The sequence below is a fragment of the Dunckerocampus dactyliophorus genome, chromosome 4 (assembly GCF_027744805.1).
Source record: "Dunckerocampus dactyliophorus isolate RoL2022-P2 chromosome 4, RoL_Ddac_1.1, whole genome shotgun sequence".
Taxonomy (NCBI): domain Eukaryota; kingdom Metazoa; phylum Chordata; class Actinopteri; order Syngnathiformes; family Syngnathidae; genus Dunckerocampus; species Dunckerocampus dactyliophorus.
The window spans coordinates 123,403-147,500 of record NC_072822.1 but is presented as its reverse complement, the minus strand read 5'-3'; the positions used below and the strand labels follow the sequence as shown (position 1 = coordinate 147,500).

Genomic DNA, 24,098 nt, shown 5'->3' with positions numbered 1-24,098 from the left:
AGGGCAAACCCTGTGTCGGTGCGCGTACCGCTTTAAGATAGTCACGTGACCAATGTGACCAAACTGTGTTTATAAGGAAGCGAATCTGTCAATAGGATGGAAGCGCAAAACGAGCATTGAGTAATTGACGCGTTCATTGCTTGGCGAATATTGCGGTCAAAGATGGAGGACCTCGATGGAAAACGTAAATTTTCTGCTGTGTGGGATCATTTTCACCTTCTGCCGGAAAATAAGGTATTTATATTAATCTCCTCATTTTACCTACTTCTTGTCATATTTTCCAAATATTCTGTTCTAGTAAAATTTTCAAAATAACTCTTAGTTTATTATGTGTCTGTGTAGGCTCTCAGTCGTACAGGACTTGTCCAACGAGGGAAAGGCTTCTTGAGACGTCATCTGTACTTCTGTGAAGAAGGTGTTGGACGTTTCGCTTCTCATCCGAAGAGCTTCGTCAGCAAACTAATAAGTGCTGGTAGCCTAGGCCTTAAATACAGTAAGAGTGGGCGGAATTGGTGTGCCAACACCCTCCTCCTATTGGTTCCTTACACTAAGCCTGGGCGGAGTTGTGGTATAATCCTCTCCTGCTATTAGCACCTCCGATCAAAGGGAAGTGTAGCTCCCTGTCGTTGGGTATGAACGACTCTGATACTGGCTCGTTAGCATCTATTGTTCTGGCTCAGCCCTGGCTCCACCTCATTTGCAAGACTAAGAGCTGTGGGTTTTGGTCTCAGTAACCTGCTGAACACAGGGTCCAAATTAAACCTCAAACCACCATTCCGATTCAATGATGGGTTCTGTTCTTTGACAAAAATAGCTTCCTTTACTCCTCTTTCAAACCATCTGTTTTCTTTGGCCAAAATCTTTACCTCGCTGTCCTCAAAAGAGTGATTGGTTGCTTTAAGGTGTAGATGTACTGCTGATTGAGGCCCACTAGAATTGTCCCTGCGGTGTTGATAATGATAGTAGTACAGATCAAACAGGTAGGCGAGGGAATCAGGTGTGCAGGAGAAGAAGTTGCTGCGTGGTCTAAATAGTCCAGTGTTAATTGGAGACTGGTGTGCCTGCTCCATCTCTGATGACTGAGTGTGCTGTAACAGAGATAAGCGTTAGGTGGCAGCAGAGCAGCACACTCCCTCATGACACATATGACAATAAAACTCTTGAATCTTGAATCTTGAATTAATTTACATTATTGTTGGGTTAATTGACACTATTACTGGATTAATTTTCATTATTTCTGCATTCATTTACATTATTGTTGGATTCATTTACACTTACTGCATTAATTTACATTATTACTGGATTAATTGACACTATTACTGGATTTATTTACATTATTGTTGGATTAATTGACACTATTACTGGATTAATTTTCACTATTTCTGTATTATTACACATGATGATGGTGAGCGAGTGTGGTTGTCTTAAAAAATGATGATGACGATGACGATTAGACAGGATGATATTGAGTGTGGTTGCGGGCGCCATGAAGTGTTGACTGTGACATCTTGCTGTTGTTAATCTCACACTCTCAAGTCAATCTGATCAGATTATCTCTCTCTCTCTCTTGCTCGTCCAGGCAGCAGCTGCTATGTCCTTCTGTTGCCATGACGATGTGACAAGCACTTTTCAATTGGATTGGTCTTAGTTTTGTGGCCATCTTGGAGACTGCCAGGTAAGTTGATCCGTAATATTTGATGAATCAATGAGTCTTTGAGCGTGTTTGAACGTGGTGCCTGCAGAGTGAACATTGGGATTAGAAGGATAGCAACATTTTCCAGCCTGACTGCTGTGGCTCATGTCACCATGGAAAACAGACTTTTTCTTATCTTTAATATCATGTTGAGCTTCAAGACAGCGGAACCTCGGTTAGCATCATCAATCCGCGCCAGAAGGTCCGACTCTAACCCAAACCTTCCCTAATCCGTAAGAAATTACATCAACCTAATTCAAGTCTTTCATGCGTTTACAGTAAAGAATAGAAATTAACTTTTAGGTTCAGTGAAGACATGTTATTGACAAAGATGGCGGTGAGGAGTGAGATCAACTCGTACTTTTGTGTTTTGCTTGGAATGATTTCTTGAATTGTAATGTTTCTCACCTTGTTTATGAAGACGCTGCCGCTCGTAACTTTCTTTGGCTCCGCGATTTATTTGGATCAATAAGAAAAGCAGACTGGTGTCGTAACGTGTTAGTTAGACTTCCATGCTCACAGCGTGTTGCTAACAGGCTACTAATGAGCCTTTGGTGATCTACTGCGTTGGACGCTAACCAGGAAATGTACGTCAACCGCTGCAAGAGTTTGACCTGAATTTCTGTCATAAACTGAAAAACATGCTAACACGGGAACTTGTGAGCTTCGGTTCTGCTCACTTACTCCCAAAGGAATGCAATGATGGATGGATGGATGGATGTATGGATGGATTGATGGATGGATTGATGGATAGATGGATGGATGGATGGATGGATTGATGGATGGATGATGGCTGGATGGATGGATGGATGGATGGATGGATGGATGGATGGATGGATGGATGGATGGATGGATGGATGAATGGATTGATGGATTGATGGATTGATGGGTGGATTGATGGATGGATTGATGGATGGATGATGGCTGGATGGATGGATGGATGGATGGATGGATGGATGGATGGATGGATGGATGGATGGATGGATGGATGGATGGATGAATGGATTGATGGATTGATGGATTGATGGGTGGATTGATGGATGGATTGATGGATGGATGATGGCTAGATGGCTGGATGGCTGGATGGATGGATGGATGGATGGATGGATGGATGGATGGATGGATGGATGGATTGATGGATGGATGATGGCTGGCTGGATGGATGGATGGATGGATGGATGGATGAATGGATTGATGGATTGATGGGTGGATTGATGGGTGGATTGATGGATGGATTGATGGATGGATGGATGGATGGCTGGATGGACAGATGGATGGATGGATGGCTGGATGGATGGATGGATGGATGGATGGATGAATGGATTGATGGATTGATGGATTGATGGGTGGATTGATGGATGGATTGATGGATTGATGGATGGATGGGTGGATGGATGGAGGGATGGATGGATGGATGGATTGATGGGTCGACTGATGGATGGATGGATGGATTGATGGATGGATTGATGGGTGGATGGATGGATTGATGGATGGATGGATGGATGGATGGATTGATGGATGGATGAATGGATGGATTGATGGGTGGATTGATGGATGGATGGATTGATGGATGGATTGATGGATTGATGGGTGGATGGATGGATGGATTGATGGATGGATGGATGGATGGATAGATAGATGGATGGATGGATGGATGGATGGATGGATGGATGGATTGATAGATAGATGGATTGATGGATGGATGGATTGATGGACGGATGGATTGATAGATTGATGGGTGGATTGATGGATGGATGATTGATTGATGGATGGATGGATGGATGGATGGATTGATTGATGGATTGATGGTTTGATGGATTGATGGATGGATGGATTGATGGATGGATTGATGGATGATGGCTGGATGGCTGGATGGATGGATGGATGGATGGATGGATGGATGGATGGATGGATGGATTGATTGATTGATGGATTGATGGATGGATTGTGTGGCGCCAGGATGATGCTGAACGACAGCTGGACCATCATGAACAACAGCAGCTCTGAGCTGGACAGCAAACGAGCCCACAAACACAAGGTAGCAGCTTCTTTCCATCCACACAACAAACACACATCACAGCATATCATAGCAATCCCACGTAGCGTGCCTGATGACATCGCTGACACAGAAAATTGTTTTTGTAATGAGTTCTAATGAAGTATCTTCATGAGCAACATATTTAATCTAGTCTTTGGAAGGAGCAGGACCTGGACCTGGACCTGGACCTGGACCATGTTAGTCAATGAGACACGCTCCTCGAAGCACAAAGTTACCAAGAAGAGGAAGAGGAAGCAGTAGCAAAGAGTTCATTTGTGTTAATCTTCAGATGAAAGCGCTTCTAATCTGTGGCGTCTGTTGCCATGGCAACGTGACACCACTAATGCCGGGGCAACGAGCTAAATGTGTCATTAATACTAAAAGCAGAGATGCTATGAGCATAGAAATACCTTGTATACTTGTCTTTGTACTCAGAAATGCTGCAGCTTCTTCCTGTGGGCCGTCAGTGTGTTTGCCACGGTAACAGTCATCACAGCCACAGTCACCATCCTCTATGTCTACCAGTACCCTCTGCCCTTCATAAACAGGTACACACTAACACAAGGACTCTCTAGCCTTCATAAACAAGTGTACCGTATGTACTGTATATAGAGAGTATCCTGTGTATACTCGTATAAGAATACTGTAAAGATCCAGTGGACTGTACTGGATATGGAGTCATGTTTCAACATGGAACATTGGATCCTAACAGGAACGGGGTCTCCTCCACGTCACCTGTCATTTCCACCAATCCCAAAGACTCCGGTGCCTTGGTGACGGTGTCACGTGCCGGAGATGGTGAACCAATCAGCATCTTCCTGGACCCCAACTGCCCGGACAACAGTCAGAACTTTGAGCGCTGGGAGGCCCTGCAGAGCTCGCTGATCCGAGCGCTGACCACGCGCAATGCGGACGACTGGCAGGAGAGGGGGCTCGTCCACAAACTGACCGAGGAGCTGAAGGTGATGACAGGCCACGCCCATAACTTGAGACTAGAAGCGGAGACGCTGAAAAGAGGTCAGGGACTCTTGGACCAGCGACTGGACAGACTGCAGAGCGAGCAGAACCGCATCGTTCAGGTGAAGGTGGACTCACATGGACGAAATAAGATAATTATACATGAAACTGAAAGCAAGGCTACCTGCGCAGGTGCTGTCAGACGAGCACTCGGGTGTGCTCAAGCTAACGTCCAGCTTCAGTGATTCTCTCTTCAGCCTGCAGAGGGAGATGCAGAGTCTGAGCAGACTCCACAGAGACAAAGACTACGGTATTTGCTTCCATGTCTACAGAGATGCTTTCTGATTGGTCCAGATAACAAGGACGGTTGTCCATGATTGTTCCCCTCAGCTCTCACGCCCAGAGATTGTGGCGACATCTTGGCGGCAGGAAATTCCCAAGATGGCGTTTATTCCATCTTTCCTGTCCACAAACCCGACGGCTTCATGGTCTACTGCGACATGAGCACGGACGGAGGAGGCTGGACCGTACGTGCACGTGCACCTACACGCACTCATACCACTGTTTACATTGGTGGGCCTCAACTACTAATAATCATCATTGCAACACTAACTAACGCACTAGCTACAGTGAACATAGCTTATACACGCTAGCGACTAGCATTAGCCTTCTTACCAGCGCGCTTGGAACACCGCCAAACATGAGAATGAATTCACAAGTTAGATTCACATTCCACATTCCAAACAGTAGTAACATACATACACACATTCCACCAAAACATTAATAAACATCACATACAGTACATACATTATAAACATTAATAAACATCACATACAGTTTAGTGGTTAGCACGTTGGCCAATACAGGAACAGCCTGGAGATCGGGAAGACCTGGTTCGGTTCTCCTTTGGGCATTTCTGTGTGGAGTTCTCCCTGTGCGTGCGTGGGTTTTCTGCGGGTACACCGGCTTCCTCCCACATTCCCAAAAACATGCAGGTGAGTTTAATTGGCGACTCTAAATTGTCCATAGGTATGAATGTGAGTGTGAATGGTTGTTTGTCTATATGTGCCCTGCGATTGGCTGGCGACCAGTCCAGGATGTACTCCGCTTGTCGCCCAAAGTCAGCTGGGATAGGCTCCAGCATGCCCCCGTGACCCTAATGAGGATGAAACGGTATAGAAAATGGATGGATGGATGGACATACAGTACATACATTATAAACATGAATAAACATCACATACATACACTGTAAACATTAATAAACATCACATACATACATTATAAACATGAATAAACATCACATACATACACTGTAAACATTAATAAACATCACATACATACATTATAAACATGCATAAACATCACATACATACACTGTAAACATTAATAAACATCACATACATACATTATAAACATGAATAAACATCACATACATACATTATAAACATTAATAAATATCACATACATACACTGTAAACATGAATAAACATCACATACATACACTGTAAACATTAATAAACATCACATACATACATTATAAACATTAATAAACATCACATACATATACTGTAAACATTAATAAACATCACATACATACATACACTGTAAACATTAATAAACATCACATACATACATTACTGCAGACACTGCGCCGATCCGCCGATCGACCTCACGCTCCAACCTTCCCTCACTCGAGAACAAGACCCCGACATACTTTAACTCCTCCACCTGGGCAGGACCTCATTCCCAACTTGGAGGGAGCAATCCACCCTTTTCCGACTGAGGACCATGGCCTCAGATTTGGAGGTGCTGAGTCTCATCCCAGAAGCTTCACACACAGATGCAAACCGTCCCAGTAAACACTGCAGGTCACAGCCCGATGAGGCCATCAGGACCACATCGTCCGCAAATAGCAGAGATGAGATCCTAAGGCCCCCAAACTGGACTCCCTCGACACCTTGGCTGCGCCTCGAAATTCTGTCCATGAAAATTATGAACAGAATCGGTGACAAAGGGCAGCCTTGGGGGAGACCAACGTTCACCGGAAACAGGCTTGACTTTCTGCTGGCAATGCCAACCAGGCTCCTGCTCCGATTGTACAAGGACTGAATGGCACGTAGTAGCGCGCCACCAATCCCATACTCCCGGAGCACCCCCCACAGGACACCGCGAGGGACACGGTCAAATGCCTTTTCCAGGTCGCGAAAGCACATGTAGACTGGTTGGGCAAACTCCCAAGTACCCTCCAGTACCCTTGCAAGGGTGTGGAGCTGGTCCAGTGTTCCGCGACCAGGACGAAAACCACACTGCACCTCCTGTAGCCAAGGTTCGATTAATGGCCGTACCTTTCTCTCCAGTACCCTGGAATAGACTTTCCCAGGGAGGCTGAGGAGTGTGATACCCCTATAGTTGGAACACACCCTCCGGTCACCCTTCCTAAAAAGGGGGACCATCACCCCAGTCTGCCAGTCCAGAGGTACTGTTCGCGACTTCCTCGCAATGTTTAAGAGACGTGTCAGCCAAGACAGTCCCTCAACATCCAGAGCCTTGAGGAATTCAGGGCAAAACTCGTCCACCCGCGGAGCTTTGCCACAGGGGAGCGTTTTGACTAACCCAGATACCTCAGCCACGGTGATGGAACTGTCCGCGTTTGTGTCCTCAGCCTCTGCTTCCTCTATGGAAGGTATGTCTGTGGGATTGAGAAGGGCCTCAAAGTATTCCTTCCACCATCCAACTATATCCTCAGTCGATGTTAGCAGGCGACCGTCCCCACTGTAAACAGTGTGGACTGGGCACTGCTTTCCCTTTCTGAGACGCCGGACGGTTTGCCAGAACCTCTTCGAGGCCGACCAAAAGTCGTGTTCCATGGCCTCACTGAATTCCTCCCACACCCGGGTTTTTACCTCGACCACCGCTGAAGCCGCCTGCCGCTTGGACTGTCGGTACCTAGCAGCTGCATCAGGAGTCCCACAAGCCATCCATCCTCGATAGTACTCCTTCTTCAGTTTGATGGCAGCCCTGACCTCTGGTATGCACCATTGGGTTCGGGGCTTGCTGCCACGACTGGCACCGACCACCTTGCGGCCGCAGCTCCGATCGACTGCCTCAGCAATGGAGGTATGGAATAGAGCCCATTCAGACCCAATATCCTTGTCCTCCCCCGGGATGCAGGCGAAGCTCTGCTGGAGGTGAGAGCTGAAGACTCGACGAACAGGAGATTCTGACAAACGTTCCCAGCACACCCTCACTACACGTTTGGGTCTCCCGGGTCTGTCCGGCATCTTCCCCCGCTCTCTAATCCAACTCATCTAATTAATCTAATTAGACTCATAACAAACCCTGTTGTCTTCTATGACAGCATCGTGCAAAGGACAATTAATAAACCACAAACTGCTGCATCAAAACATGTCCTTCAGAATAAAAGCACAATATTATTTTCATATATTTTTTTGCCCAACCAAAGACCCGGTGAAAACAGATAGTGAGCCACCAGTTCATTAAATCCTTATCATGAGTGAGCTACTACTATCTAATCCCATAATAATAATAATACACCTAAACCTGTAATAATAATACATCTAAACCTGCAATAATAATACATCTAAACCTGTAATAATAATACACGTAAACCTGCAATAATAATACATCTAAACCTGCAATAATAATACATCTAAACTTGCAATAATAATACACCTAAACCTGTAATAATAATACACGTAAACCTGCAATAATAATACACCTAAACCTGCAATAATAATACATCTAAACCTGCAATAATAATACATCTAAACTTGCAATAATAATACACGTAAACCTGCAATAATAATACATCTAAACCTGCAATAATAATACATCTAAACCTGCAATAATAATACACGTAAACCTGCAATAATAATACACATAAACCTGCAATAATAATACATCTAAACCTGCAATAATAATACACCTAAACCTGCAATAATAATACACCTAAACCTGCAATAATAATACATCTAAACCTGCAATAATAATACACCTAAACCTGCAATAATAATACATCTAAACCTGCAATAATAATACATCTAAACCTGCAATAATAATACACGTAAACCTACATTAATAATACACCTAAACCTGCAATAATAATACACGTAAACCTGCAATAATAATACACCTAAACCTGCAATAATAATACATCTAAACCTGCAATAATAATACATCTAAACTTGCAATAATAATACACGTAAACCTGCAATAATAATACATCTAAACCTGCAATAATAATACACGTAAACCTGCAATAATAATACACATAAACCTGCAATAATAATACATCTAAACCTGCAATAATAATACATCTAAACCTGCAATAATAATACACCTAAACCTGCAATAATAATACACCTAAACCTGCAATAATAATACATCTAAACCTGCAATAATAATACACGTAAACCTAAATTAATAATACACCTAAACCTGCAATAATAATACATGTAAACCTGCAATAATAATACATGTAAACCTGCAATAATAATACATCTAAACCTGCAATAATAATACATGTAAACCTGCAATAATAATACATGTAAACCTGCAATAATAATACACCTAAACCTGCAATAATAATACATCTAAACCTGCAATAATAATACACGTAAACCTGCATTAATAATACACCTAAACCTGCAATAATAATACATCTAAACCTGCAATAATAATACACCTAAACCTGCAATAATAATACATCTAAACCTGCAATAATAATACATCTAAACCTGCAATAATAATACATGTAAACCTGCAATAATAATACACGTAAACCTGCATTAATAATACACCTAAACCTGCAATAATAATACATCTAAACCTGCAATAATAATACATGTAAACCTGCAATAATAATATATCTAAACCTGCAATAATAATACATGTAAACCTGCAATAATAATACATCTAAACCTGCAATAATAATACAGTACATCTAAACCTGCAATAATAATATATCTAAACCTGCAATAATAATACACCTAAACCTGCAATAATAATACATGTAAACCTGCAATAATAATACATCTAAACCTGCAATAATAATACATGTAAACCTGCAATAATAATACACCTAAACCTGCAATAATAATACATCTAAACCTGCGTGTGTGTGTGTGTGTGCCTATGTGTGTGTGTGTGTGTGTGTGTGTGTATGTGTGTGTGAAGGTGATCCAGAGAAGAGAAGACGGCTCAGTGAATTTCTTTCGTGGTTGGGACGCATATCGAGACGGCTTTGGTAAAACTACAGGAGAGCACTGGCTAGGTCTGAAACACACGCACACACACGTGCACGCACACACACACACTCTAGATTACTTCTGAAGGTTCGATTTGACAAAGAGAAAGTGGTGTTTTTGCTGGCAAGTTGAGTGTGAGTGTGTGTGTGTGTGCGTGTGTGTGTGTGTGTGTGTGTGTTCAGGACTCCAGAGCATCTACGCTCTGACGAGGTCAGGTGGTTACGAGTTGCGTATCGACATGGCTGACTTTGACAACACCACAGCCTTCGCTCATTATGCTGAATTCTCTGTGGGACGAGACTCAGTTAACCCTGAAGAGGATGGGTACCCACTGACTGTGGACCAGTACTCGGGGACTGCAGGTAGGCCAGAACCATGGACCTGATAGTCTGAGCAGATGTACAGGACCAACAAAGACAGGTTTGTGTGTCGCCCAGGTGATTCTCTTCTGAAGCATTCTGGGATGCAGTTCACAACCAAAGACCGGGACCAAGACCAGTCAGAGAACAACTGTGCTACGTACTACCAGGGGGCTTGGTGGTACCGCAACTGTCATACATCCAACCTGAACGGGCAGTACCTGAAAGGAGGCCACACCTCCTACGCCGATGGCGTGGAGTGGTCCAGTTGGACGGGCTGGCAGTACTCGCTGAGGTTCACGGAGATGAAGATACGGCCCAAACGTAAAAGCTCTGATGAATGAACCTCATTAACCTTTGACCCCCCCCCACACGCACACAGGAAGTACAACGTGCTTTCCTTTTCTCACAGACCAGCTGAAGGAGTCATGATAGAGAGAATAACATGGACTTACTTATGAAATATAGAACGCACTTGAGCTCATCCAGCATTCGTTACCGTAACATACTAGCGTTATTGCAGAGCCAGCTGGCCCATTAGGCAACATAGGCAGATGCTTAGGGCACAGTGGCCTCCAGGGGGCGCCAAAAAGCTCACATTCAATATCACTGAAATCAAATGAATTACTAGCAAGTCTTCAAATAAAAAATCTTACATTGATTCAGTTGTAAAGCAATTAAAGTAATTATCACGACAAATAATAACAAGCAAGTCTCATCATGTCTGCATGTGACCGTATGTCACTATTTTATTTAGCTTTTATTAGTTTATATGAGTGTTATTGCGTTGTGTCCATGTAACTTCACTGTGTGCTCATTTCAATTGCTTTATTTCTCATTTATTGTTATTATTCATTCCCTTATTTACAGGATTGTATTTCTAGTATATTTCAGATTGTTTTGTCATTTGTTGAGCTTATAAATTGGGTGTACATTTTACACGTGAAAGACAATGGTTGCCAATATGCCATGTCATTTCTTTTGCAAGCTACAGCATGTACATCGTCATGGAGGGTGGGGGGCATTGTGCTATGGTGTGTAAAAAGGTTTTTCTTATTGTACCAATAACCATATAAGCAGATGAATATTGAATATGTTGGTGATTGTAAACACAATAGCCGCTAATGTCCGTTTAGGATTGTACTGTGGAGCTTTAAAACATTTTATTAAATACAAGTCGAGAAATGAAAAAAGTTGACGTCGAAAAAAGACACAATGACGTCAGCGATGACCGCACATGCAAATGAGGGAAAATCCAATGCGTGATTGGCGGGAAAGGCAAAAAATGGCGCTGGTGGAGGTTTGAAGTGACACCGCCGAACAGCGCCAAGAAGACCCGGCTAACACCGCCTGGAAGTGCGCGAGGACGAGGAAGAAGGCGCCACGACCGACACTGAAGGTAGCTTTAATTTCTTTTCTGACGGAAACATTCTCTTGTCGCCATAAAGACATTCCTGCTAATGCTAGCCGACAGACAGCAGCTTTGGGACGCAGTCACGCCTCACTTTAGACTATGCTTTATTAGTTCATTCACTAACTAACTATCAAGATAGCTAACCAACTAACTAACCACTCGTAAGTGCGTTCGAGGGATGAGGCACTGCACATGCGCAGAGGTTGTCAGCATCCAAGATGAGTCCGAATGTGAGATTTCATTTTTGCTCGTTGAAAGTATTCTTGAAGCGAAAAAGTCACCAACGAATGCAGTTGATGTCAATAACTAGAAAGTAACAATACTGATCACTGGATTGATACACTGAGGGATGTTGTTGACATTTTCCCACATTGTGACGCCGTGGCGCTTGTCTTTTTTCGTGAGATGTTCGAGGACCTGTTCGAAAGCTCCTGCGTTCTCCAGCCTCACGCGCCTCTGCTGAGTGGAGTGGAGCTGTGGGGGCGTGGGTTAGTGGAGGAGGACAGCCTGAGTGTGGGACAGTTTGTTCTCTGTCATTGGTCGGATGGACTCTACTACCTTGGCAAGATACTAAGGGTACTGTGTACTTTTTCTTGTCTCACGAATGGAAGCGTCTTTACACTCCAACCACAAGATGGCGACAGAGTCAACTTTAAATATGAAACAACAGTTAAAAGGCTCGTGGAATCTGTGCTCTGATTGGTGAACAGGTCAGCCTCCCCAGACAGAGCTGCTTCGTCACGTTTGAGGACAACTCCAAGTTTTGGGTCCTGTGGAAGGACATCCAGCATGGTGAGAGACAGACACCACAAGACGTTCTGACTTCTTGCTTTGATGCTTTGACCAATGGTGTTGTAGCTGGAGTGCCAGGGGAGGAGCCTCGTTGCTCAGTGTGTCAGGAGGCGGGTCTAAGATCTGCCAGTCAAAGCAACCAAATCCTGATTTGTGGAAAGTGTGGAATAGGTGAGTAAAGATGAAACTTATTAAAATAGTCTTGAAACAATCCACCACAGCAGCTATGATGACATCACCTCTGTGTGTGTGCACGTGTGCGTGTCAGGCTTCCACCAGCAGTGCCATGTTCCTCCTGTAGAGGGCAGCAGTGACAGTCCCTGGTTTTGTAGACGTTGTGTCTTCGCCCTAGCTGTCAGGGTACACACACACACACGCACACACACACACACACACACACACCTTCATTGAGATATTTTTCAGCAAGAAGGATAACCCTAATTGTGTGTACCCCTTCCCTACAGAAAGGGGGCGCTCTGAAGAAAGGGCCTATAGCCAAAGCTCTGGTAGCTATGAAGCAGGTTCTGTCATACGACCTTGATGCTCTGGACTGGGACTCTCAGCATCGGACCAATCAGCAACAGTGTTACTGCTACTGTGGAGGACCGGGAGAGTAAGATGAACTACACACGCACACACGCACACAGACACTGTATAATCTGTGTGTGTGTGTGTGTGTGTGTGTGTGTGTGTGTGTGTGTGTGTGTGTGTGTGTGTGTGTGTGTGTGTGTGTGTGTGTGTGTGTGTGTGTAGGTGGTACCTGAAGATGCTTCAGTGTTTCCAGTGTCAGCAGTGGTTCCATGAAGCGTGCACGCAATGTCTGCAGGACAGCATGATGTTTGGAGACAGGTGACATCACAGCTCCTTGCTGACCTTCTCTCTTGGCTGAGTGATGACACGTATGTCCTGTTCAGGTTCTACTTCTTCCTGTGTTCCATCTGCAACAAAGGATCGGAGTACGTCCGGCGTTTAGCTCTTCGCTGGGTGGACGTGGTCCACCTGGTTCTGTACAACCTGTCACTTAGCAGCAAGAAGAAGTACTTTGAACTTGATGAAATCCTGGCCTTTGTGTCTTCCAACTGGGATCATTTGCAACTGGGAAAGGTAGCAAGTATGGAAGCAGAGCTGGAGTGATTGGGAACGTCTTGTCACGCCTTCATTGTCTGATGCCTTGTTTAGTTGGGAAACACTCCTCCACCAGACAGGGGGCAGCACCTGCTGGATGCCCTCAACAAATACAAGAGCAAGTAAGTGTGTGTGTGTGTGTGTGTGTGTGTGTGTGTGTGTGTGTGTGTGTGTGTGTGTGTGTGTGTGTGTGTGTGTGTGTGTGTGTGTGTGTGTGTGTGTGTGTGTGCTGATCTTGTGTGTGCATGTGCTCAGGTTTCTGTGCGGAAAGGAGATCAAGAAGAGGAAATGCATCTTTCGTCTGAGGACGCGTGTTCCCCCCACGCCTTCCTCTAAACTATTCCCTGAGCGTGCTCACTATGAAGGCGGGCGGGGCTGTAAGAAGGGTGTTGGCAGGATGAGGTACAACATTCCAGCTGGTTGTCGCTTTAGTCATTTTGTGCAAATGAATTCAATTGTTTCATTGTCTTGTGTGTGCGTGCGTGCAGTGCTTCATCAGAGAGGAGGAAGAGGAAGTCCAAGTGGTTGTTGGAAGACGCCATCCCCAATGTAAGTACATCATTTACCCTCATGGGATGAATATAATGAAATATATATAAGTAAGGGATGAACATTTTTATACACAGACCCTTTCCAAAAAAATTTCAATGTCATGGAAAAGTTGTTTAATTTCCATAATTCCATTCAAAAAGTTAAACTTTCATAGATTATAGATTCAGGGCCCACAATTTAAACTATGTCAAGTATTTATTTGTTTATTTTTACATAATTTGGGCTTCCAGCTCATTAAACCCACGAAAACAGGAATTCAAAAAATTAGAATACTGTGAAGAAATCAGCCCAAATTTTGCAGGGCATGAATGTCTTAAACTGAGTGTCACACATTAATCATCTACTAAACTCAAATCACCTGCACAGGCTTCCCCAGGTGTCATTAAATTGCTTCAGTTTGGTTCAATTGTCTCAGTTGGGTTCAATATGGGGAAGACTGCAGACATGACAACTGGCCAGAAGACCATCATTGATACCCTCCATAGGATGGGTAAGCCACAAAAGTTCTTAGCTAAGGAGGCTGGTTGTTCACAGAGTGCTGTGTCCAAGCATATCAATGGAAAGTCTAGAGGAAGGGCAAAATGTGGCAGGAGAAGATGCACCAGCAAAAGAGATGACCTTGGGCTTCAGCGGATTATCAAACAGGGAAGATTCAAGAATCTGGCAGAGATCCAGAAAGAGTGGAATGAGGCGGGAGTCACAGCTTCAAAAACCACCACATTCAGACGCATCCGGGAGATGGGCTACAATGTGTCGGGTTTCTCGGATCAAGCCACTTCTGAACTTGAGCCAACGTAGGAAGCGTCTCCACTGGGTCAAGGAGAAGAAGGACTGGACTGTTGGCCAGTGGTCCAAAGTCCTCTTTTCCGATGAAAGTAAAGTGTGCCTTTCATTTGGGAATCAAGGTCCAAGGGTTTGGATTGGAGGAAGACGGGTGAGGAACAGAACCCAAGCTGCCTGAGGTCCAGTGTGAAATATCCACAGTCCGTCATGATTTGGGGTGCAATGTCCGGTGCAGGTGTTGGTAAACTCTGCTTTCTTAAATCCAAGGTCACCGCAACAGTCTACCAGAATGTTTTAGAGGACTTCATGATTCCTTCTGCTGAGGATCTGTATGGAGATGCAGATTTCATCTTCCAGCAGGACCTGGCCCCTGCCCATACCGCCAGAAGCACCAAAACCTGGTTTGATGCCCATGCCATCACAGTGCTTGACTGGCCAGCCAACTCACCGGACCTAAACCCCATTGAGAATCTATGGGGTATTCTCAAGAGGAAAATGAGGGGCACCAGACCCAACAACAAAGAAGAGCTGGCAGCAAGCATCAAGGAAATCTGGGCTTCCAAAACTCCCAGGCAATGCCACAGGCTGATTGCTTCAATACCACGTCGCATCGAGGCAGTGATTAAGGCAAAGGGATTCCCAACCAAGTATTGAAGATTGACATATCGTTTTGAAAGTACCATATTTTGATTGATTTGATGTGATCCTAATTTCTTTCTTTTTTTCCTGCAAAAACTGAGAAGTAAATGGTGATTTCTTCACAGTATTCAAATTTTTTGAATTCCTGTTTTTTTTCGTGGGTTTTATGAGCTGGAAACCCAAATTATGTAAAAATAAACAAATAAACACTTGAAATTGTTTAAATTGTGGGCCCTGAATCTATAATCTATGAAAGTTTAACTTTTTGAATGGAATTATGGAAATTAAACAACTTTTCCATGACATTCTAATTTTTTGGAAAGGGTCTGTGTATATATACACAGTCAAACTTGTCTATAGCGGCCACTAGAGGGAGTCTGCAAAAGTGGCCGCTATAGACAGGTGGCCCCTATAGACAGGTTGGCGTCCAGCTTGAATGTTGACCAGTAGAGGAAAAAAAAGAAGAAAAAAAAAGGGAAAAAAATAATAATAATAATGTTGACCAGTAGAGGGCACTGCGGACTGCTGATAAAAGTTGTACAGCACTACTAGGCTTGTTATTATCATGGTTCATGGTTTTAATCCTGAACATGCATGTGTCAAACAGTAGCACATCACATAGTACAATTCACAATTTTGCATGTCCAAAAAGGAGTAGGAAGAAGCAAAGCTTATTTAATCCTACCCCTCATCAGTTTCACATCAGTTGCAATACATTTATTCACCTCTTGTTCTTCCAAGTGTACTTTGTAGGTCTACATGACAATGTAGTGCAATCATTGCCAAGGTTTTTACTTACTAAAAGGAAGCTAGAGGCTTAATAATAACTGATAACTGATAAAATACTTCAGTTAAGTACAACCGAACTCAGTTTTGCTCCCGCTGCCACATGCATGCTAGCATATGTTTTTTTTTTATTGTAGCGTCGCTGGGAGCACGTCCTGTTCCCAGCCTACTTTGCGGTAATGTTTTGGTGCAAATGCTCTTAAAGTTACATGTTTGACCAGGAAATAGCAAGCTTAAAAGAAGAAGGCTTTTTTATGTGGAACAACTGACAGTTTGTGTGGATCTTGTGAATGATTGTGACTGAGCTAGGACTCAGTAATTAAAGTCTACACACGACGGCTTCATTGATTGAAAAACAAAACTTTTTCGTGCATGAAGCTTCTACTTGAGTTGGTAATTTGGCGGCTATATGCGGTCAGATATTGACCAAGGGAGAAAAAATGGGTGGCCGCTGGCCGCGTTGGACAGGTGACTGCTATACACAGGGTCTATAACATGTAAATTTGCTGCGGGGGATTTTTCAATGGCTGCTATAGGCAGGTGGCCGTTCTATAAAGGTGGCTGCTAAGACAGGTTTGACTGTATATATATATGTGTGTATGTACGTATATATATATATATATATATATATATATATATATATATATATATATATATACACAGTCGCTAAGACAGCCGCTAAGACAGGTTTGACTGTATATATATATGTATGTATATATACACCTTTATAGAACGGCCACCTGCCTATAGCAGCCATTGAAAAATCCCCCGCAGCAAATTTACATGTTATAGACCCTGTGTATAGCAGTCACCTGTCCAACGCGGCCAGCGGCCACCCATTTTGTCTCCCTTGGTCAATATATGACTGCATATAGTGGCCAAATTACCGACTCAGGTAGAAGCTTCATGCACGAAAAAGTTTCGTTTTTCAATCAATGAAGCCGTCGTGTGTAGACTTTAATTACTGAGTCCTAGCTCAGTCACAATCATTCACAAGATCCACACAAACTGTCAGTTGTTCCACATAAAAAAGCCGTCTTCTTTTGAGCTTGCTATTTCCTGGTCAAACGTGTAACTTTAAGAGCATTTGCACCAAAACATTACCGCAAAGTAGGCTGGGAACAGGACGTGCTCCCAGGGACGCTACAATAATAAAAAAAAACATACGCTAGCATGCATGCGGCAGCGGGAGCAAAACTGAGTTCGGTTGTACTTAACTGAAGTATTTTAGAATGTACTCACGTTATTTTTGATCAATCCTCATCCGCAAATCTATCAAAGTCCTCATCTTCTGTATTCGACACAAACAAAGCCGTCTTCTTTTCTGTTCGCTACTAGTCTGTTAACTTGTCAGTGTTATTCAGCTCCGAAGCAAAGAAGGAAACTTCTCCTGTTGCTTCTGCCAACTTTATTTATTGAACGCGGCAACCAGACAGCAGCTCAGAACACACACACATCTCTCAGCATCGTCTCTCCTTCCTGCTTGCCCACAAGGCAAAGGGCAAAGGTTAAACAAGCTCCACTACATAGCTGTCCAGCCAATGCCTGTAAGAAATGACACAGTTTATTTCCTGGTGTGCACTGGTCAATACTGTAATGCCGCTTGTTGTGGGGAAGGAGGGACTCACGTCGCCGATGCACTTTAATGGCTTTATTAACAGCGGAGAACACTGCAGGACTTTACATCCACGCCAACATAAACCCACTTCCCAACTCTCTCGAAACTCACAGCTAGCACTGAGCCTAGCTCTCCTGCTCGGGACGCCCACCGTCACTTCCTGATGAACTAAAGCTGTAATGACACTGCCGTATAAAAAGTAAAATATAAAAAACAAGCGTAAGACATTACTAGCACAGCTTTGTTCTGTGGGTCGTGGATATATTCTATCAGTTATTATTAAGCCTCTAGCTTCCTTTTAGTAAGTAAAAACCTTGGCTATGATTGCACTACATGGTCATGTAGACCTACAAAGTACACTTGGAAGAACAAGAGGTGAATAAATGTATTGCAACTGATGTGAAACTGATGAGGGGTAGGATTAAATAAGCTTTGCTTCTTCCTACTCCTTTTTGGACATGCAAAATTGTGAATTGTACTATGTGATGTGCTACTGTTTGACTCATGCATGTTCAGGATTAAAACCATGAACCATGATAATAACAAGCCTAGTAGTGCTGTACAACTTTTATCCGCAATCCGCAGTGCCCTCTACTGGTCAACATTATTATTAATTTCCCCCCCCCCTTTTTTTTCCTTTTTTTTTCCTCTACTGGTCAACATTCAAACTGGACGCCAACCTGTCTATAGAGGCCACCTGTCTATAGCGGCCACTTTTGCAGATTCCCTCTAGTGGCCGCTATAGACAAGTTTGACTGTATATACTACACAGAAAGATGTTACAAGATTCATGGTTTCATTCATCCTGAACATGCATATGAGTCAAACTGTAGCACATCACATAGTACAATTCACAATTTTGCATGTCCAAAAAGGAGTAGGAAGAAGCAAATCTTATTTAATCCTACCCCTCATCAGTTGCAATACAATTATTCACCTCTTGTTCTTCCAAGTGTACTTTGTAAGCTACATGACAATGTAGTGCAATCATAGCCAAGGTTTATACTTACTGAAAGAAAGCTACAGACTTCATGATAATAACTGATAACATGGTTGACAGAATGGTTGGTTGATGATGAGTGAGTACAGACCATGTACTCTCCACAGTGAAGAGTTAGTAGTCAGTGTAGTAGTGGTTAAATATACTGTAGTATTGCATGTACACAGTAGTTCAGGTCTCTTCTTCTTTGTATTTTGTGAACATCAACTGCTTGTACTTTTTCTTCAAATGACTCGTTGTGCATTGTTTGAGTTCCTTACTCAATCCGTTCCACAACTTGATTCCACATACAGAAATGCTGAAAGTTTTCAGTGTTGTCCGTGTTTTAGATTACATTTTCCCCTAAGATCATATTTCTCCTCTCTTGTTGATAAGAATTGTTTTATGTTTTTGGGTAGAAGGTTATTGTTTGCTTTGTGCATCATTTTAGCCGTCTGAAAGTTTACTACATCCACAAATGTTAATAATTGTGATTTTATAAATAAAGAGTTTGTGTGTTCTCTGTAAGCAGCATTATGGATGATCCTAAGTGACCTTTTTGTAGCACAGTTAGTGAGTGAAGTGCACTTTTGTAGTTATTACCCATAACTCCACACAATAAGTTAGATATGCTGATATCAGTCAACAGTAGAGTTTTGCTTTATTCAGTGAGGTGTTTCTTGCCACTTTATGTTGTAAACTTTGAATGTGAGATTTCCAGTTCATCTTTTCGTCTATTATAACCCTGAGAAATGTATTTTGGTTCACCCTGTCAATGTCTACACCATCAATTTGTATTTGCTGATACGCTTCCTTTTTGCACTTACCAAATAGCATTACTTTAGTTTTACTTAGGTTCAGGGATAGTCTGTGTTTATCAAACCATCTTTTTAGTAGAGTTAGTTCATCTGTGATTTGTTGTACTACTGTAGCTCTAGTGTGCTGTGTCCAGAACATAATGCGATTGTATCGTCTGCAAATAATACTAGCTTTAGGTGTTTCGGGACTTTACAGATGTTGTTTATATATACACTCAACAAAAATGCAAACGCAACACTTTTGTTTTTGCTCCGCCATTTCAGAGTGGCCTTTTATTGTGGGCAGTCTAAGGCCCACCTGTGCACTAATCTGTCAGGTGGGATCGATGATCTCAGCAAAGGAGAAGTGCTCACTATCTCACATTTAGACAGATTTGTCAACAATATTTGAGAGAAATGCTGATATTGTGAATGTGGAACACGTTTGACATCTTTGAGTTCATCTCATCAAAAATTGGAGCAAAAACAAAAGTGTTGTGTTTATATTTTTGTTGAGTGTAGATTGAATAGTTTGGTCTAAAAGATTGTCTAAATGTTATGCAGTTGTTTAAAATAAATGAATTACCAATGTCTTTAGTTGATGAGCTGTGCTATGATTTAAAATACAGTGTTCCCTCGTTAATGGTGGAGATGGGTACCCAAAATTGCCCACAAAAAGTGAACTCCGCAAAGTAGCCAACTTGATTTGTTTACAATGATTATATATGTTTTAAGGCTATATACACTTTACACACATTTTTCAGATATTTTCCCACATTTATGTCTTGTTTAAACACTCAGAAAAGTTCAAACCTTCATTTGAATTGAAATGATCAACCTACTAGGTTGGACACAAGAAATGATCAAGTGACTCACGCGTATTTCACTCCTGTGACCGTGCCTCGTCCTGGCGCCATCCAGCTGTTGCGTTTTTATATCCTTGTTAAAACATATTGCTCTAGCTGTGGTCCTCCTCGTCCTACTCCTTGAACCCAAGATTCATTTAGCCGGTTAGCTTCTTCTTCTTCTTCTAGTGTTTATTGGCAGTTAGCTAGTTTGCTAGTGACTATTGACCACAACAGGAACCAGCAGGAAGGAGGTTGATTGACAATCGGGATGCAGAACACAATGGGCGGGTTCTCCCTTAGCCAATAAGGACTATTGTGGTTCTATATTTGTCTACTGTGGGTTCCTAATATGCTGGTATGAGCATGTAAACATACTGAGACCAGGTGGAACTCTCGCATGAGTACACAACACCCTCTACTGGTAGCAGTAGTAAACACAATAACACACACGTACAACAGACCACCCATAGATCATTCTAATACACCACAAGGACGCGCAACACAATGCACGTTCATACGCTGTTCAAAAAATGTACAAACTGAAGAACAAGGGAAAAGGAGCCGCATAGACCCCTGTTTATTGATGAGACTGAGGTGGAGAGGGTGAAAACCTTCAAGTTCCTTGGCACACACATCAGCGAGGACCTCACCTGGTCTCACAACACCCAACAAATTATGAAGAAGTCCCAAAGGAGACTGTACTTCCTGAGAAGACTGAGGAAATTTGGCATGTCCACCACAATCCTGAGTTGCTTCTACAGATGCACTATGAAAAGTGTCCTTACCGCCTCCATCACTGTTTGGTACGGTAACTGTACAACACGTGATAGGAAGGCACTCCAGCGGGTGATCAAGACCTCACAGAACATTGTTGGGGCAGCCCTCCCCTCACTGCAAGACATTTATAAAACTAGAGTCCTACGAAGAACACACAACTTCATCAAGGACAGCACACATCCACAACACTCATTATTCACACTCCTACCGTCAGGCAGACGCTACAGGAGTTTGAAGTCCAGGACCACAAGGCTGGCAAACAGCTTTTACCCACAGGCCATCAGGCTTCTCAATGAAGCACTCACACACACCGCACGGAACACACGCACACACTCATAGCACTTTATTATTTATTTATTTATTTATTTGTATTAATGTCGCTTCTGTTGTTGTTGCTTAATTTATTGGTATATATGTTTATGTTTCTTATGTTCTTATTCTTTCTTGTGTTTTCTTTCTTTTCTTGGGAGAATGAACAGAATAAGATTTTCATTGCATAGTATAACTGCTGTTTTACCATGCACATGACAATAAAACTCTCTTGAATCTCTTGAATCTTGAAAATTGCACTTAAAAAAGTCTGCAAATCCACGAAAGGTGAACCGCAATGTAGCGAGGGAACACTGTATACTACTTTTGTACATTTACCCGACGCGTTAGGTGCATTTGCACAAAGTATAAGTATCGCTGGTAACAGCCTGAATTTGACTCCGTATGGATTTGGAAAAGGAATCGGTGGCCCCGCACATCACTAATGATGATGGCACAAACACAAAGCACAAAGCAGACCGCTCCGAAGCACACAAGATGTTGTGAGACCAGAATGTGACCACAAATTAGCTGCATCACTGTATAAGCTGCAGTGTAAAATGCATGAGAAAAAAGCAGCGACTTATACCCCTGAAATTGTATTATATTGACGTATTGTACATGCATTTACTGTACTTAGCAATTTCACATGTGTGCGTGTGTATAGAATGAGCTGACTTGCAGTTGGATGTGTCAACACCACATGGCCAACATCTTTGACTTCACCCTGGATGAACTTCACAAGCTCAGGAGGTCACACACACACGCACATGCACACACACACACACACAGTGCATTGGTAATTTATATGACATATGGTAATGTCATCTTTCAGTGGGACGTTGAGTGTTGATCAGGAATCCACAGATGTTTCCACATCTGGTTCCGTTACCACCAGTAACTCCTACCAGCCAGCCAGGTACAATTCTTCTGTTTGTCACATGATATTGTGTTCTTAAGCAAGGCACCAACCTACCCCAAACTGTTTAGGGACGTGTGTGTGTGTGGTGGTCGAGGCAAAAACCCGGGTGTGGGAGGAATTCGGTGAGGCCATGGGGCACGACTTTCGGTCGGCCTTGAAGAGGTTCTGTCAAACTGTCCGACGCCTCAGAAAGGGGAAGCAGTGCCTGGTCCACAATGGCTACAGTGGGGATATAGTGGACGGTGGAAGGAATACTTTGAGGCCCTTCTCAATCCCACTGACATACCTTCCATAGAAGAAGCAAAGTCCAAGGACACAAATGCAGACAGTTTCATCACCGTGGCTGAGGTAACTTGGTAATAAAAACTCTCCCCAGTGGCAAAGCTCTAGGGGATGGATGAGTTTGCCCTGAATTCCTCATGGCTCTGGATGTTGAGGGACTGTCTTGGCAGACGCGTCTCTTCAACATGGCGTGGAAGTCGGGAACAGTACCTCTGGATTGGCAGACCAGGGTGGTGGTCCCCCTTTTCAAGAAGAGTGACCGGAGGGTGTTTTCCAACTACAGAGGGGACACACTCCTCAGCCTTCCTGGGAAAGTCTATTCCAGGGTGCTGGAGAGAAGGGTATGACCTTTAGTCGACTCTTGGCTACAGGAAGTGCAATGTGGTTTTCATCCCGGCTCTACACCCTTCCAAGGGTACTGGAGTGGTGTGGGAGTTTGCCCAACCGGTCTACATGTACTTTGTCGACTTGGAAAAGGCATTCGACGGTGTCCCTGTGGGGGGGTGCTTGGGAGTACGGGATGGGTGGTGCTACTACATGCCATTGGGTCCTTGTAGAACCGGAGCAGGAGCCTGGTTGGCATTGCCAGCAGTAAGTCCAGCCTGTTTCCGGTGAACATTGGCCTCTGCCAAGGCTGCCCTGTGTTACCCGTTCTGTTCATCATTTTCATGGACACAATTTCTAGGCCCAGCCAAGGCGTCGAGGGAGTCCAGTTCCGGGGCCTTAGGATCTGGTCTCTATTTGCAGATGATGTGGTCCTGATGGCCTCATCGGGCTTGGAGGATTATTTGCCTTCCTTTTTATGCTTTTCTTTATGAAGTGGTAGGAGTAGCTCTCGCACTTGCTGTTGGTCATGAATAAAAAGGTGTACTTATCAACCCTGATCTCTGAACCCTGTGTCCTCAGGCCAAAGGCGGGCAGCAGGAAGAGGAAGTTGCCTGGCAATGCCAACAACCAGTGGACCAATCACAATGAGGCAAGGGAGGATCTTGAAGAGGAAGAGCCTTCTGGAACCAGGGATGACACCCGATATCCCGTCGACGCCTCCCCCTTCTTGCAAGACCCTCCTGACTCCTCCCACCTGCAATCCTCCATCTCGTCATATTCCAGCGCCTCGTGCAGACTGATCAGTGGTGAGCGGTATCAGGTGCTGGCTCGCCG

General features: G+C 43.5%; 2 protein-coding genes across 4 annotated transcripts; both read left to right on the top strand.

The window, feature by feature from the left end:
* Positions 1–1,689: 1,689 nt before the first annotated feature.
* Positions 1,690–11,477, top strand: LOC129179536 (fibrinogen C domain-containing protein 1-like). The gene is made up of 9 exons (XM_054772889.1): positions 1,690–1,895; positions 3,653–3,731; positions 4,167–4,279; positions 4,444–4,810; positions 4,881–4,998; positions 5,079–5,215; positions 9,885–9,981; positions 10,138–10,317; positions 10,393–11,477. The coding sequence occupies exons 1-9, from the start codon at positions 1,807–1,809 to the stop codon at positions 10,656–10,658; spliced, it is 1,446 nt and encodes a 481-aa protein (XP_054628864.1). The 5' UTR covers positions 1,690–1,806; the 3' UTR covers positions 10,659–11,477.
* Positions 11,478–11,566: 89 nt separating this feature from the next.
* Positions 11,567–24,064, top strand: phf19 (PHD finger protein 19). 3 transcript variants are annotated; one of them, XM_054772891.1, is made up of 16 exons: positions 11,567–11,713; positions 12,134–12,304; positions 12,439–12,520; positions 12,587–12,691; positions 12,789–12,880; positions 12,985–13,133; positions 13,274–13,369; positions 13,435–13,624; positions 13,700–13,767; positions 13,901–14,047; positions 14,134–14,194; positions 22,401–22,486; positions 22,569–22,652; positions 22,724–23,528; positions 23,623–23,759; positions 23,844–23,975. In XM_054772891.1, exons 2-14 carry the CDS (start codon positions 12,134–12,136, stop codon positions 22,779–22,781), a joined length of 1,389 nt encoding a protein of 462 aa, XP_054628866.1. In that variant the 5' UTR covers positions 11,567–11,713; the 3' UTR covers positions 22,782–23,528; positions 23,623–23,759; positions 23,844–23,975. The 3 variants fall into 3 exon arrangements, with proteins under 3 accessions (XP_054628866.1, XP_054628865.1, XP_054628867.1); XM_054772890.1 differs by having other exon boundaries at positions 22,724–23,759; XM_054772892.1 differs by lacking the exons at positions 22,401–22,486; positions 22,569–22,652; positions 22,724–23,528; positions 23,623–23,759 and having other exon boundaries at positions 23,844–24,064.
* Positions 24,065–24,098: the final 34 nt, after the last annotated feature.

Coding starts and splice junctions, on each gene's coding strand:
- phf19 (XM_054772891.1), top strand. CDS start 12,134: ATGTTCGAGGACCTGTTCGAAAGCTCCTGCGTTCTCCAGCCTCACGCG. Junction 13,134..13,273: donor TACTGTGGAGGACCGGGAGA/GTAAGATGAACT, acceptor GTGTGTGTGTAG/GTGGTACCTGAAGATGCTTC. Junction 13,768..13,900: donor CTCAACAAATACAAGAGCAA/GTAAGTGTGTGT, acceptor GCATGTGCTCAG/GTTTCTGTGCGGAAAGGAGA.
- LOC129179536 (XM_054772889.1), top strand. CDS start 1,807: ATGGAAAACAGACTTTTTCTTATCTTTAATATCATGTTGAGCTTCAAG. Junction 5,216..9,884: donor CGGACGGAGGAGGCTGGACC/GTACGTGCACGT, acceptor GTGTGTGTGAAG/GTGATCCAGAGAAGAGAAGA. Junction 10,318..10,392: donor CCAGTACTCGGGGACTGCAG/GTAGGCCAGAAC, acceptor TGTGTCGCCCAG/GTGATTCTCTTCTGAAGCAT.